Here is a 17,631-nt window from a genome sequence, read left to right on the forward strand (position 1 = left end):
GATATGGACCAGTTTCGTTCGCTTCAATGGGACATTCTCAAAAGCTATGTATGTTATAAATTATTTTTTAGAAGTTATTATAGAGAATTGTATTCAATTATTGTGCAAGTCTTCAATAAAGGTAGGATGATCCCGTCTTATGCTATGATTGGTATCATACTTAAGCGTACTTACGTCCTTTATTCTTGTTGTCTCGAAAATTGTGTTACAAACGAAATGGCTATCGACTAAATACACGTAGGATTTAATAAGATTTATATTAACATTTTGTTCAATAACTATAATATGTTTGTTGTACAGTTGAAAATATACCATTAAAGTAGACGAAACCGGTCCAGATCGCTACTAAATTATGTCGAATATGTATGTACATCCTGTAAATATATATTGTATTTTCATTTAATTAGTAATTATGCCAGATACCTATGTTTAATAATCATTATTTAGTTCGATTATTTCACTCTATTATGGTGTAATTTATAAAAATCTGTCAATACAACCTTCACTCTTTGGTGGCCCGTATGATCCTCTTAGGATCGAACATGGTGATGTATTATTGTAATAAATAGTACGTGTTTATAATATTATACTGTGTTGTATTGAATTAACCATATTATAATAAATAAACATAATCATCGTCTCGCTCTCAAGTTAAATAAATTATTATTAGCTATTCAAATGCCGGAACTAAGATGTTGATGTGATGCAACCTATACAAAAATATCAACATTTTTTTGTCATTATTGTATGTGTATATCTACATAGTTCGATGTATCTCCAGACATTCAAAGCTCGGTTAATTAAGAGGCTGCTATCGCGGCCCGTGTTATCTATCAGTCATTCAGTCGGCGGAGCCAAAAATAATGAAGGCGTATGGAAGCTCTCACACTCTGCAGTTTATTTCTACATCCTCTTTTAGTTTACTTCGTCGCTGAGCTTTTCACAACAAAAGCTTTTCCTACTTATAGTTCGTATGCATCAGTGTTTGGCGTTTCTTTTTCCTTTGTGTCAGGGATTTTTCACTGAATACTGTGGCCATTTTTTGTCATTGTTTATTTTCTTGCTCGCATACGACTTTTCGTTTTCAGTTCGCATCGAAATAAAAATGTTTGTGTATTTCGTTAAAATAATATTGTACAATATTGAAAGGAACTATAGGTATATTTAACTGAGTTATATTAAGTTCAATAATTAAACTAATTCTCATGATAATTTTCTTTAATTTAACTAGTCTTTTTGTATTACGTATTATAAAATCATTAAGTATATCTGTCGTAAACATATTTGATAATGATATTTAAATGAAACAAGTAATCTATGTTAACGAGTGAAGACATTAGTGTATACAACAAAAAATAATTATAATTAATAATTCGTCATAATTAAGACTTATTTAATCTTAATTAATAAACGGTCGCAAATTAATCTTAGTAAATAACTTAAATGAGATGGCATTTATTTGATACAATTTCATTTTACTGCAGAATAATATTAAATGTAATGTTACCTACATTCTACTTCTACAATTTATTTATTCGGTTGTAACAACATTATCAAAACTATAAGAAATTAAATTTGTCCTTGCTGCTTTATATTTATGTAATTCATACCTAATTTCAAGATAATATTTTGTTCACAGTTTTCGTAAGTTTTCTGAGGTCTTCTATTTGGTTAAGTCAAATTTTTGAAATAAAGGTGATATTTGACGTTTGAGGCTTTCACGGTTGTTTTTTATCGTAGTATATTCTTGGGTTTTCACCGTGTCTCGTTCTTCCATCATAAAACATATCTCTTGATAATGGCCTCTGCAACGAGCCCGAAACGTCGAGTAAAGAAGGAAGAAGGAGACACGGTGAAAACCCAAGAATTATACTACGGTGATATTTGACGTTTTCTTTTATATTAATTAGTGGTTTAGTTTATTTTGTGCACGGTTCACAGGTATACAAGAATAGACAGATTCCAACACTTCTAATCAATAATACAAGTTTTGCAATTTACCTTTTACTTTCAAGTTGCTATTAGATTGTTTTTAATTAAGTTCCTGTATTCCTGAATACTTTTTAGCAAATTTTCCTTAACTGCGTTAATATCTGTCGACTAAAAAAACTATTTTTTATTAAGTAATATTATTCCGTAATACGGAGAAATTGTTTTGTTTGTGTGAAATTGTATCTACAATTTATTTGTCGAGGAAGACTTAATACAATTTTAAGCGCAACGAACTTGTTAGGATACAAAAATCCGAACTGCAGTTGCATTTCCGCGTGCAAGTAATAAATACATAATTCGATTACGCGGGCCTTGCGGTGAGCTTGTATGTCGCCACTAAGTAAACGCATAGCAGTGTAGGTACAGTCAGAAATCGTCTCGGCCGCCAGTAGCCGGTCGCCCAGCTCAGTCCGTTTGACAGCTGACGCCCTCGTGGACGGCAAACTCGACTCGGCGACGTGACCCGTTGTTTATTATTAATTATATCATTATTCTCGCGATCACCTATCCGGCTATCTCCCACGACGGAACGTGACTCTCCACACAGTGGCTGGATACGGCTCTCATTCTTTGAGTCATTACCAGTTGAACTGTTGTGTTTGCGGGTACTGTCTCGAAAACAATACGCATTGTATAAAAGTATAAATCTTAGTTAGTGGCCATTTACCAGTGTAACTATCAGTTAATAATTAAACCATACTTGGCATACTATCAAAAGCAATTATTAATAGTAAATCAGTGAAACAGTTTCTACTGGGGATTCACATACGAACTCCTTTACTAGACTAGAGACTATACTCATTATAATTAAACGTTTACTGTGGAAGTTGCTGTGTATTATATTGTATGCAATTGCATACTATACTAACCTATCGATGTAGTGTTTGTTTTATTTTTACAATGGTGAAATAATTATTTTGAACACAACATATAAACGTCAAATCTTATTATAAAAATATATTGTCTAACAATAATTATCAAAATTAATATATGGTGGTTGGTTAATCTTTTTAACGTGTTCTAAATACAATGCTCTTCGCCTGTTGGTGCGTGGAGTGTCTTATATCGTCTCTATCTGAGTACACGAAAGCAATCATGACGGAGCACATCAAAGAAGTCCCTCGCACATCCATTGCGAGGAGACCAGCTCCGAACACCAAGAAAGAATCACGCAGGCGATCCCGTACTGATTCATATACACGCCAAACAGAAACGGATCAAAACAATTCAAAATCCGATGACGATGTACTGAATAATAACAAATGCGTCCAGACAATGCGCAATAATCCTTCGATAGTGCGAGCCGATACATCAGAATTAGATGTGAGATTGTCGTCCGACGGGAGCGTCCAGTATGAAGGAAACTCTTCGTCGTCGTCGCCGTTCTTCAGGCGTTCGTCCTCGGGGTCTAAACCGAATTTCTCGGTATCCTCACGCGAGTGTGTTGATCTGGATGACGGGGCAGGTCTGACGTACTCCGGGTTGATAGAAGCCGCGATGCCTCCGCTGAGGAAGCTGAAGAAACTTCTGGAGGAGCGAGGGTACAAGTGGAATGATCTGATCAAACTCTTGAGCTCGCTCGCGGAAGCTATCTTCGCGACGGACGGAGTCAATAGCACATTAGGACAGGTATGAGGAAATTAAAAACATTCTGTCCACATTGCATATAGTTTCAACTACTTTTTTTCCATACCGTATGCTTCTTATCAAGTTGTCACTCTTAGTGATAATAATATAACAACTTGCGTAGAAACAACTCTTAAAATATTATGACTTATTAAATGCTTGTTTTTTTTAAGTTGTAAGTTTTTGCGATAAGTAAAAATATTATGTCGGGTCAATTTTATTTTATTTTTTGGGTGAACTGGTTTTTAAATGATATGTCTGATTGAATACTATTTTTCCAGTCTTCATATTATTATAAAATTTAAACACGTTCATAAAAATCTAGACATTTTCATTGCTCATTCAAACAAAGTATCATTTTCAATCACAATCAACATTAAATCCGTTGGCATGTGGGTTTCTATCAAGACAGTAGTTTTCTTTTTATTAGATAAGTGTTGGCGATTTCGTACTTTTCGTCATGTCCACTTGTGGGGGTGAAAATATCAACACGTATTTATATACATATTTCCTATATGAGATACCGGGCGAACGTCTCAAATTGGGGACAACCAAATAAAACTTTTGCCAGCATAAATGACGTCGCAGTCAGTAGGAAAATCATTTAGAGTAAAAGTTGGTAATAGGTGTATGAATCATAGGCGAAAACCACAGTAATTTAGTTTTTCTACGAATATGTACATAATAATATAATTTTTAATCGTGAATTCAAAACTGCTGTATTTATCTCAACTATGACGTTTTTAATGTGCAGTGTTTTCCTAAATTTCTCGAATAATCCCCCAATCTTTTTTTAAACCGGTATTGATTATTTCATGCATGCAAAACTGTTTCCTCTTTTATTGTAGATATTTCATTCCGATAGTTAATTATTTAGCATTATCTTATATTTCTTGATAAGCTATTTATTTGTACGCCGTAATGAATGTATTTTTAGAATAAATTCCCAAGTTATCAAACAACTTTATAATAACTGATTTTAGTCTTCAAATGAGCAAAGAATCCACTTTCGTTTATCATGTTATTCTATATTATATTTTGTTTAACACTACAACTAGCCGCGAGGTCCAAACACAGTAGGTAGTGCAGTAAAATAGTGGTTATAACTGAAACAATTACGGAAACAATCTAACTTCGACACATTGCGTAAATATCACAAATGTATTGTAACCTCATTGCGAATCGAACCTGGAGCTCTGAGATGAGAAGCCAATGAATTACCTTACAGACTGGACTAAAAGGGTCCGCCATTAGTATGTTTTTACCAGGCAATAATGGAAAGTGCGTTACCTTCAAGAAGTTAGAAGGTACAATATTCTCGAGCGTGGACAAATATAAACTTACACACTTTCAATATTGATAATGGATAGGCTTTGTATTTCTTGCATTTTGCATTCTGACCGTCATCAAATCATAAACCAAGGGTGGTTTCGGTCTATGCATCCTGGTTTTACATTTATATTGAAATGTCTACTGTGTAAATGTAAAAAAGTGCAATGACGTTTTATTGACACGCCACACTGTAGGTTGCATTCGTAATGTATACGCACAAGTCATTGACTGCCTATCGTTTACCATGGTCAGCTATTTCTTCTCAGTTATCACTCTGTAGGTATAAAACGTGCCTATAGGAGTTGAAAATTTTTACAAATGTAATTACGTACTTATTACTTTCCTAAATATGATTTTGATTCATTATTTACGTGCGATTTGACGCAGAATGTCCATTAAAATATTTTACGGGCCGTAAATTAATGTAGATTATTATGAAATCCGGTAATTTATTCGTATTTTTGGCACAGACTTACTTACGTGACGTTAGAAATTCTTTTCTGCTTTTACTCTGTTTCCAATTTATGAAAGCTTGAAAGATTCGGAAAATGAAATCTTAGCACTGGAGTAATCTCATTCTCATTTGTGCCCGACTTGGAAAATACAAAACGATTATTTTAAAATATATTAAATTCTACATATTATTATATTAGGTATTATTATTTACCACATAAGTACCTATTTCGGGTGTCCCTACTACTTACTATCCACTAGTAGCGCCTAGATTAATTTACAAGTTAGTCTTGATAATGGTATCATAACCGACATAGTTATTTGCCAATAAACATGTCTGTAGAATTAAAAATAATTTACATTACCATTTTGTAAAATATAATTCTACCAAGTAAATAGTAAGTAACACAATTATTTAAAAAGTACATACCAATGTCAATAACGAAGGAAGACATCAACGCCGGGTTGCCATTTTATTACATACTTACTGTTTCGACCCCGTGCATGCTTATACCTTCACCCCCTCGGCCCCCGTATTCCAGTGCGCAAGGCTCTGGTCTTTCAACCACGGGCTCCGGGTTCGATACCGGTCAGGTCACAATAAACATGTATGCGATTTTCTTCAAGTCTCGGTGGTTGTGATCGTTTCACTTATAGGTATAACACCACGAGTCTTTTGGCCTGTTTTGACGATTTAAATTTATACATTTTACATATGGTGAGTTTTAAAAACAAAGAAATAATTATATTAAACGCCAGAAGAAGATACCTTTTGGCTTGCCGTAAAACGTTCTGGAATCACTTTCATTTTTTGTTTTAAAAGTCTTACTCAATTGAGTAGGTAGGGCAAGCTCTTTTTGTTGACAAACAAAATACCACCAAAAGATAGTTATTTTTGTAAATTGTGTTATTTATGCAATAGAATTAATACATACGTATATACTTATATGTAGGGCTTTTTTGTAATGTAACGTGGTGGAACGGCGTTCCGGCACCTTTTTCACGATATTTTTAATGTTTCAAAAGCAATTAGATGAAACATTGTTCGCGATTACATAGTACAAGTTAATTGTCCTGAATCATCTCATATGAAAAGACACATCCTGAAAAACTATCGCGTTTGATATGTGCATTGAATTCTATTATCATTTCTTCAAGTGAATGTAATTATTACCCCAATAAGAGCTTCAAACTTTTTCAAACTCGTCTGACCACACTTGACACTTTTCGATCATTCAAAATACATTGATCGGTGGTGAGTCAGTGGAAGAAGACATTCGGCCATAGACTCTAACTATAAGAAAAGGAATCGAGACGATTTGTCAGACGAAAATTGGACTGAACTTTGGAAATCACCATGGCCCCCACAAAGGGGGGGCTGACAGGGCTTTAGCATGGGGGATCGACCAGATAATTGAAATAACGCACATCACAAATTTGCTCTAATCGTAAAAAAAATTGCCTGCGGCGCTAATTTCCTTCGGGCATATTAACATTTTAAAACATGTGGTTGTGTAATTGCATTTTTTGGTTATTGTTTTTTGATAACACTGAATACCTTTAATTTTACCTCTAACACCATTTGAAAAACGCTACTATAAAGCACCACACTGCCTTTAACCTCAGTGATAGGTAGAGGACCCGCTTCAGGATGTGGGTACCATGGAAATCACTATATACTTTCATTTCAAATATATGACGTTTTTACAATAGGTTTGGCAAGAAGTGAGTTCCGGCAGCTTTTTTTTAAAAAACCCCTGCTTATATAATATAACTTATGTGAGTCACATTGTTTTCCCCCCATTATTAGTGCAAATAGATACTGTGGCTAAATAAAAATGCGCTAAATCTCGTTAGTAGGTAGTTGGACTTAAGAGAAATGCCAACACCGCAATAGATGCCTTTTATTTGCGTGCCAAAAGCGCCAAAACGCGAACTTCTTAAATGCAAAACGACAAAAGTCAACATAGACATCGTTAGTGACTTACACCGTTTGGCTTCTCAAGGTGCGCATACGTTATTTGTTTTGTCATTCGACATGTATACTGTCATAGCTGTATTCTTTGTTTATAATTGAAGCTGTTTTACTGTTATAAATAAGCAAGCAAGTATTGGTTTTGTAGATTGCTGTTTTTATGTGTAGGTACAAATTTGTCCTAATATCTACTTGGAAAGTATGGAATTAAAATCAGTGTCAGGTAATACTGAAAATTCCCGATTTTACCACAATATTTCGCACTATGTTCAATGTAGAGCTGGAATCCGGGATTAATTTTGAGAAGAATAAAATCATATCAACGCCCCCCCCCCCCCCCCCTTCGGGAATAAACAAAAACTTATTTCATCTTAAAATAACGAATAAACTTCACCAAAGGTCAGGAACAGGAACTCATGAAAAGGTTGTATTTTTTTAACAATATATAGACTTTTACTCGTATGCTTTGGACCTCCATTGTTTGCAAATTTTTCACGTTTTGGATTTACACGTGTTGTCTGACGTTTGATATTTTTTTATAACTGACTAAAAAAATATTGCATTCAATTGACCAAACTATTGTGAAATGTATTTACAATATTAATACTATCGTCACCGAATGGATTTGAGTTATAGTGCAAAAGAGTACAAAACTTAGTAGTAAGTACACTTGGAATAGTACATAACTTAAATCCATTAGAATTGTATTTAATCAGACATATTGAATTTCTACCGAGTACATTAATTCAACTATTTAAAATCAGTATTGGAAGTAAACAGATCAATGTATTATTCAAATCGAAAATGGGTACAGCAATACTTACGGAGGGCCGTTACTTTAATTTAACGATGATGTGTTTTCTTTCAATTGATGGGATTTGTGCCCCCGATTTGGCATTAAGTGCCCACGCGGACCCACGACGTCATACACCCCTCCCCGCCCGGCGGCGACGCGCAGCTGATTCCGCACGGCTATCAGCGCCAAAGTTTTCGGCTTCGGGGATGACCAGCTGCCAGAAATAACACGCGGAGCTTTTTCAGCGGGCGGTTCAAATTCGATGGAATGTATTGAAATTCTAGGACAGCAATATTCGAATAACGATTGGGTATATTTCGTTTGGGTCTTTACATTTTTGTTATGTCCCACATAATATATTATATACTATTCTGTAGCAATGGTTGCGATAGTGATTATTAATTATCTTCAATATCACACAGTAGGTTCAATCTGTTGTATTATTGGCGCTGGCAATATTAATTGCCTGGAATCTGGATTCAATCGCATCGATCCTTTTTTTCAAATATGCATGTTTTGAGATTGCACCTATTATAGGTAGACAGTAAGTAACCATCTACTTCGTAATCTGATCCTAATATCCAACTTATATCGTTGTGTAATTTATAGTAGACAAGTAGTCCAGCCGCCAGCACTACAACCTGGAAAATTCAACCAATTGTAGACTTTTGTATAAAAGCAGGGACTTTGTCATGATGAATAATCATATTCTAATAGTATTTTTAAAGATTTTGAGCCACTTCAATTGATTGTAATTACTGTCTTATTTTAGTTATTTTCTGTTTGGTATGGTGCTGAATACTTAGATAATGAACAAAATTTAAATTTCTATAAATTGCCGTTTGGTTTGATTGATTCAGTCAGTCGAACAGTTCCTTTTTTATAATACTACTACCTCGAAGTTAAACTTGATATTTTACAACAATAATTATTGAAAGCCCTTGGCATACCAAGATGGCGCCTCATGCCAAAACTCATGCTTTTATAGAAAAGTGCACATTTTTTAGCTATGCCACTTGACTAAATTTATTATAATATATGGACTAACTATTGGTAAATACATGACAGTGAAAAGCTTAGTTCGTACGTGAAAGCTCCCGCTAAGTGTGTTTGCATTCATTCCACTCCACCTGCCCGTAATGTCGGACGGTCGCGTCTCGGGATTCGCTCTCCGCCCGCCTCGGTGGGCGATGCTCAATAATTTATTATATTGTATTTATTCAGAATTCAGACGCTATTCCTTTCTCCTCCCGTCGCCCAGTTCCACATTTTATGTTGCGCTTTTTTTAAATCCCGACCTGAGACGATATCTTTCCCGTGTATCTGACGATCACAACAAACAGATCACGACGAAGCCGCGTATGACGCATTTCAAATCCCTCGCGTTACATTACATTTTTATAAACTCAATATTATATTAAATCGAAATACGTTCAGAAGTTATTTAAATACAATTAAACTTGTTTTGAGGACTGCGTATTGGAATCTTCGCGTTTTAAAAAAATATATGTATGTATCATGAATTGCTACCAAGTAAACATTGACTCCTTAGAAACGACCAAAATATAGTTATTTTTTTAAAATTAATCATTATGTCCAAAGATGTTGCAAATATTCTCGTATAATATATATAATATATGGAGCCAAAAATGACCACTAAGTTTTATACAAACTCTGTTATTACCATACTTGTTTCTTTCTTCCGTAATTAACGGCACTTGTGTCAAAGTGAAATTTCTAAAACCACATAAGGCTATATCTGGAAGAAGGTTCAACATCTTAAAAAAACTAATGCATAATGAGCTTTTATCAGCATTTAATCAGAATAATATTCAACATATAATTACATATAATTAAAAATATATTCGCTATATATAAATATATACGAAAGCGCTTCAGAGAGTATTATGTTATAAATAACTTATTTCTTCTTATCATCTTATCAACAATGCAAACGGTATTAGGTAGGACTCCCACAAGGTTTGTTTACATTTTCCAGACACGTTGATAAAATGGTCGGTTTCTATCGAACGCACAGAGAGCTCATTTGTGATCAACAAAATAGGCCATGCATTTTATTCTTGCGAATCCTTCGCTTTTATAGACGCGGAATAGCTTCAAATGCGCATTATTTATTTATTGTGTTGTGATTCTTTGATATCAGTAGACGCATAAATTAGTATTTAACCACATGAGATTCAGTCCAAGATTAAAATCTCTGGCAATGAAAATATCCCCGATACAGAAATAACTCGGGATCACAGGCGATAACTTCGGATAGATCTTCTCGAAACTCTCATATCTTAAAATATATATTATTATTACATGTTTATGTTTCTAAATGTAATAAGCAATCAATTCCCTTCTAATACATTTTAACTAGGTAATAATAAACAATGTTTATATTCCTTTATATACCTATAAATAGTTACTTTTTATTAAAGATATCGTGTATTTATGACATTAATATATTTTTTCATGTATTTCTTCTGTGGATTACAGACGTTTTCTTTTGAAGATTTAGGTTCTAGCAAAATTATATTTCATCGTTCGGTATCCTTGTGGCTATTCACGGTCAATTGCGCGCAATTACAATATTGACTACACAAAAATATCGTTAATAATAGATCACGACCTGCACTGATTTGAACGGCTGCGTAATTCTTCTCCCGAAGTTATGCAGTTTGCATTTCTGAGGGGTGTTGAGTGAATGACACTTGTTGTGTCGATCATCTACATTAGTAACGACTAATGAGTAATATTATATTATGCGTGAGAAATTTTGGAAATATGAATCATGCAATTCGTAAGTACCTACTTCTAAAAGCAAATAGTTATATGTTCAAAGTTAGTTCAACATCGACTTGATGGATGTTGGATATTAAAATTTGTATTTACATGGGTTTTCTAGTTTTAGATAAACCTTCATTTTAGGCATTTTTATAACTTGAAAATTGATTTTATTTTAGATGTTTGCTTCTAACAAATGCAACAATTGTTAGTATAACATGAAATTACAATGTTTGACTTGTTGTTTGTATGTGACATAATACATAATAATATTGATCAATGTTTACGTTGTGAAATAGCTCGATGTGTCAACGCATGCTTGGGTGATTTAGCCATACAACATTGCAGCCAGTTTTCTCAGGTAACCATCCAACCGCCCACCGCAGTGTGCCGATCGGCACAGCCAGAATAAACAATGAGGCAGGCGGTGTGTGGTTACAGTCACACCAATCGCACTCGCGATATTGACTCGTCAGGCCGAGAGTTGGGGCAGGTGCCGGCGCGTGCTCCGTATTTCGGTCTTGAAAAATGTTGACCCATTGCGCGGCGGTCGCATTGTCTTGGGCCGGAGTATGCGAGGTGAGACTCCTGGAAATGTCAGCGGCTCGAAAATAGCGGGGGCCCTCCGAAGCGCCGGCCAAATAAATCATCGGACATCGATTAATTTAAAAAATATTGAATTTAAATATACAGTCGAACTTGGTTATTACTAGGTAGATGGGACCGACTGAATTTGCTCGTTATATCAGAGAATAGGTATTTTTAAATGAGCGGTCACATTACACAAAAAGTAGAAAATAAAAAATCTGTAAACCATCCTAAAAATCTCCCAAACAAGCATGGCATTCATAAACCACAAAAGAAGCTGTGTATTTAATGAACGCTGGTAAGTACCTACAGACTTCACAAACCTTGGATTTTTCAACCATATGCGTGGATACTTTTTTTTATTATTGTCGGTGAAACACCAGTTAGGTAGGTACTTAGACACTCGACTAGTGTCATAAACGTAATCCGACCCTGGCGACATCATCCTGTCCGATCGAATTTTATTGCTTTTTTTATTATTATTAATAACCATGTCCTTGCTTCTTCGTACAGTGGTTTTTAGTAATTTTGAACAATCACAAACACCCAGGCTTTAAGAAAAACACATACATATTGTGTGTCCTGACCGGGAATCGAACCCAGGAACGCTCAGGTGGAAGGCAAGCGCCTTACGCACTGCACCACGAGAGGTCGAAATGTTTTTAAACGGTCGACACGTTAACAGTATTTTAGCTCGTTATATCCGATAAGTTGCTCGTTATAACAGTGAATAAATGTATGGAGAAAATCATAAACCAAAATGTCAACGAGTGTTTCCTCATTACGTCCGAGATCTCGCTAGGTCCGAGATCGTGATAACCAAGTTCGGCTGTATAAAAAATATGAGGTTTTGATACTTAGATACTTATATAGCGAAAAAATATTTCGCTCATACATTTTACTTAGTAGCAAGCAGACCAATCTACAAGAAAATGACGTATGAATTAACATGAAATGGCAGAAAGGGTGGAAGGGCCCTCCCTCGAACCGGAAGCGGAACTACAAGTGGGAAATGTTTGATTGTGCAACAGAAGAGCACAACACGGGGGGATACTTTCCGATCGGCATTTATGAGGCGGCCCTCCATCTCGTTCTCCCGGCCGGGCCGAGATATTTTTAGTGCCGGCTACTTGGCAGAGCGGACGGACACACGCACGCACACCGCCACACCGGCCACGCACACACACGTACGTCGTCACGGCGACTCGCTAGCGGCGAGAGGAACTTCAGTCCCATCCCCGGCCCGCTGCCGTGAGGGACCGCGGAAAACGCAGCCACGACTACGCACTCGCCAGACGCACTAGACGCACGATAAGGGATTGTTTTGTCCCCGATACGATGACATGTGCCGCGGTGATCTCCGACCTGACCTGCTGTTGCATTGCGCCGCGGCGATCCATTCGCGAGTGCGCGCGAGAATCGTTGGCACCTGTGAACGGCGCAGACTAGTCCAGTGATAGGTGAGAGAAGTGCAGCGAACAATCGAGTCATGGCGTCCAGGACCGCGGATGACGCGTCGGCGAGGCGGCACCGCTACGCCCGCGCAGCCACCACCAGCATGACGCAGATGCTCTCCGACAGTTGCTCCAGTCTCTTGCACCGTCTCACCAGACGCGTACCCTCCGAAAAGCCGGACCGCAGTGCGAACCTTTCGATTTTCTCTCCCAAATCGCGATACGATGAACTCAAGGTGTTGGACAGACAGAAGGATTCCGTTTTGAACAGTGTTAGACGTTATGAAACTGACCGCAGCTACGAAAAACGGCCCGAAATGTATTCCGCGTATACTGATAGCAAGCGACGAATAGAGGACAAGACTCCCGTACTTTCGTACGGAAAAGGTACGGCCACTATCCGGAGAAACGTGACGCCCGTGAGGGCGAGCGCGCACTCCAAAACGAGACCCGAGGAGTCCAGACCTCTCCTTTCCACTTTCCGACAGGATAATCGAAACCGCCCGATTGATCCCGTTTCCCCTGCTCCGAGTGTGTCGCGTACTCCTGCCGCAGATGTCCTTCTAGCAGCAAACAGTCTCGGATCGACGAGAAGCAGATTGGAAGATAAATACTCTGCCGTCTTAGACAAAGTTGCCAGCAGGAAAAAGGAACGACAGCTGCTGCGAGAAAATGAAGACCATGACCGGACTGTTGAACCCTCGCTTTCGAGGAGCATCGTCAGAAGTATAACTTCGGCAGTCTTCGGTGATAAATCGCACCCGTATGTAACCCCGAAACAACGAGAAAAGACTAGAGATAAGACTCCATATAGAGGTGGGGAAAGAAGACCATCGTCGGTGTCCAAAAGTCGAACCGAAGCCAAAACAAGACGCGAAGGAATAACCGAAGAACGACCTAACGCTTCTTCCTACCGCGGAAAAGACCGAGACAGCGCCTACAGAATCAGCTCCAGATCTACACTCGGCGACAGCGCCAGATCGTCTCGCGCCGGAAAGAGTTCCACCGCAGATCGATTGAAACACATGCGGCTCTGCGCTGTCGACATCGGTGAAGGACCTCCTCTCAGCCAGAGCGCGTCGTGCGCCGCCATCGCTTCCTCCAGGCGGCAGCAGCGAGTCTTCGACGAGGACGATGACCTCACCCCCACAATTGACCCCGCGGTCCTCGAGCGAGAGACCAGGCGCAAAGAAATCCAAAGCCTCATCATGAAGTACGCCGCTCTGGACGAGGTGTACGGTCGAGGCGATCCACCTCCGCCTGCGCAGCAACCCCCTCCGGCGAACGCTAACGCCAACGTCGCGAACCATCTCGCAAACCCACCCCCCGCCAGAACGCATACCGGAAGACCCAAGCACGTAGACGCGGTCACGCCACCCGTAAGTCCAGGATGACCGCCTGCCGCAACGATCGATGGATTATCTTCCGACTTAACCCCGGCATGTTGTTTGAGAGTTTATGACCTATCAATGAAATAAACCAGCATAAACAGTTCTGCATGCTAAACAACTGAGTCAGCTTTTTACGTGAGCTTTTAAAACAATCGCGAATGGTTTGTTTATGAAAGTGTGTGATTGTATTTGCATTGAAAACCAAATAAAGTGAAGTGCCACTTTACACCGTTCAAGTTAAAAGTGTTCCTAATTTTTTTGTGTGTGTAAACTTGACTGTGGACGTGTTCTGTTGCTTGACACATAATTATAATTAATCACCGCTTGTGATGTTCAATTATGAAGTCCCTCCCTCTCTCTCCCACCTTCTGCTCCACTAACGCTGCGTTTATGCTTTTAGCCACCCAATGACCTTGACGAGTACATACGGTATGCTAATTATTATTTTCGAAACACTATGAAATTTTAGAAATCGTCGATATTGTAATATACGGCATTGGAAAAGCCGATGCTTTTAAAATCCATTTCTGCAATGCATCAATAATAGCGTGATGATAGTAGTGTGGAATATACTTACGTTATTAATTTATCATTTCTTTTCACAAATAACTTAATTCTTGATATTATTATCCTTTCTTACTCAGAAAATATGACAGTTTCATTTAAATTGTTTTGTCTTGAAATTTGACGATATTCTTGTTTGTTTCAACCAACACGCGCGTGCTTTCTGCATTTATAAATCAAAAGATGTTTTTTTCAAAATTTGAAATAATTTGCCTTTGGATTTTTTTTTTGTAATTATAAGTCAATTTATGTTTTATATTTCGTCAGCTGACTGCAGAACTATATTCTAACTCTAACTCGCATTTGAAGTATTTTGCAGAAGAGTTTTTTGAAACAGCTTACTTCAGTTATTTATTATTTATATAGACAAGTGTACCATTTGTTTCATCAATAATCGTACTAAAATAATGATGCGTACATTTATAAAGATAATAAATAATAATTTCAGTAGGCAAGTTATTTCCAAAAACTCTCATCAAAAATTTCAAATGTATGTTAGAGTGGTTCTGCATTCAGCTGACGATTGATTTGAAGGTTATCTATCGGCAGTTTATTATACGAGGGTGGGTCAATAATTCCTTAGAAAAAAGCATTAAAACAGTTTTTATTTTTGTATTTTTTTTTTATTTCTCAACATAATCTCCTTGGAGCTCAATACACTTGGTTAGACGTTTCTCAATTTTTTTTTAAACCGTCAGAAAAATAAGTTTTCGGAAGGTCCTCAAAATAAGCATTTGTCCGATCGATGACTTCTTCATTTGAAAAAAAACGTTGTCCACTTAGCCATTTTTTTAAGTTTGGGAAAAGGAAAAAGTCACTGGGGGGGCTAAATCTGGCGAATACGGTGGGTGGTCGACCAATTCGAACTTCAATTCTTCAATTTTAGCCATTGATCGTAAACATGTATGAACACGGGCATTGTCCTGATGAAAGAGGATTTTTTTCCTGTTTAAATGAGGCCGTTTTTCTTCAATTTTGTTTTTTAGCTGGTCCAATAAAGATGCATAATAATCCCCTGTTATTGTTTTTCCTTTTTCCAAATAGTCAACGAAAATAATTCCACGTGCATCCCAAAATACAGAAGCCATAACCTTATCAGCTGATTTTACGGTTTTCGCCTTCTTTGGACATGATTCGCCTTTCGCAATCCACTGCTTTGACTGTTCTTTCGTCTCGGGAGTATAGTGGTGTATCCATGTCGGCTTTTCTAAGTACTTATTGACCCACCCTCGTACCAAGTAAATGGTGCCTCGATTACTTAGTACGTACCCAATTAATTGGCAGGTTGGAATGCCATTGAAAACGTCGAAAAATTTCCACGCTTTGACAATGTAAAAAACATTTATTTTTTAAGTGGCTTCGTTATATTATAAAACAGGGTGGTTTTGTTAATTAAGTTCACCATCGACTCACTTTATACTTTTTCTCGTTCGCAAAAAATATGTAGTTTTATTTATTCCTGCCGATGCATTCTTTGCTGTCGTGATTTTTCGCAAAGGAACGTAAACATTTTGCAGCGCCAGAATTTCATACTTTTAATATCCGCTATGTCGCTTGTTACTTCCTGTCGCTTCATATTCTCCCGACGGATGATTTTAAGTTTTACCGACCGACGACTTTTCGTTTCCCAAATAGATTGTTTTTATTCGCCTACTATCTTTTCACACATCCACTATAAATGAGAAATTTATTATTAATAATTATATTATGTACAAGCAAAACACACTGCCACTGTTGGGTGTAGAGTTATGAAAAATATTCGTTGAAGATAATAATCTTATGAAATATCGAAAGATCGTAAGCGACTTTTCACAATAAATTGTGAACTAATTTTCTTAGAATATTTTCTTTTAAACGCATATTATTTCTTAAAAAAAAGATGTTGAAAGCTCGTGCGAAATTGAATATACTCGTATGATAATGTTGAAAAGTCACAAATATGTTTTTTCGTTTTAAATATTTATTTTGTTCGAAAAGTTGATTTTTATTTATATCAAGGTTAAGAATTTTAAAACATTATTTTTTCAAATTAATACTATCGTCTGAGGATACCTGAATTTAAATTCTAATTAATGTAAGCTTTCACAACCTATTCCAGTTGACCATTTTTTTGCAGGCATTACTTATAATATTCTTCTTTCTAGTTTACTTATGAATAATCTTGGTAAACGGTAATTAACTATATTTTGTACCAGTGTGCATATCGTTAGCGGAATGCAGAACTATTTTAACTCACATTTGATTTTTTTTAGAAGGGAGTAGTTCTTTGAAACAATCTTCTTCAATTATTTATATGTATAAATTTCCACATCATAATTTAGTAGAACTGTTGATGAATAAAATGATGTATCAATTTGTTTTATATAAGTACAAATAAAAATAACTTAAGTTGTCTGTTTCAAAAAACAATATTTCAAATGTGAGTTACCTAGAACAGTTCTGCATTCAGCTGACGATTTACATTTAAATTATGCCATTGGTAAGTGTGCATAGTGCCTGAAGAAGCCAAAAGGCGAAACCCGTGACGCAAAAAATACTAAAAAGGATTTATACTAAACATAAATCTAATAGAGTATTAGTTTCTTTCTCAAGTAATTAGCTGGATATGTTATGTATGACAATTACTTGGTAATTCGATGTTTTAAAACTATTCCAGCGTTTATAATATTT

The 17,631-nt window shown here is 36.7% G+C and overlaps 1 protein-coding gene and 1 long non-coding RNA gene across 7 annotated transcripts in view; both read left to right on the forward strand.

Annotated features, from left to right (window-relative positions):
- LOC147073085 (uncharacterized) overlaps positions 1–17,631 on the forward strand; it is a 692,917-nt gene that overhangs the window by 640,736 nt on the left and 34,550 nt on the right. The window lies entirely within an intron of this gene.
- Positions 1–17,631, forward strand: part of Doa (CDC like kinase darkener of apricot) — a 66,536-nt gene that overhangs the window by 26,076 nt on the left and 22,829 nt on the right. For 2 of the 6 annotated variants that reach the window (XM_085945221.1, XM_085945222.1), the window contains exon 1: positions 10,953–14,385. The exons of the other annotated variants lie outside the window; for them this stretch is intronic. In XM_085945221.1, coding sequence (XP_085801347.1) covers positions 13,042–14,385 — 1,344 coding nt within the window. In that variant the 5' untranslated portion in view covers positions 10,953–13,041. Of the gene's footprint in view, positions 1–10,952; positions 14,386–17,631 lie in introns of those variants that run through there. 6 annotated transcript variants of the gene reach the window in all.

The sequence above is a fragment of the Rhyacophila brunnea genome, unplaced genomic scaffold (genome assembly GCF_057557595.1).
Source record: "Rhyacophila brunnea isolate RB1 unplaced genomic scaffold, BYU_Rbru_1.0 scaffold_18, whole genome shotgun sequence".
Classification (NCBI taxonomy): Eukaryota; Metazoa; Arthropoda; class Insecta; order Trichoptera; family Rhyacophilidae; genus Rhyacophila; species Rhyacophila brunnea.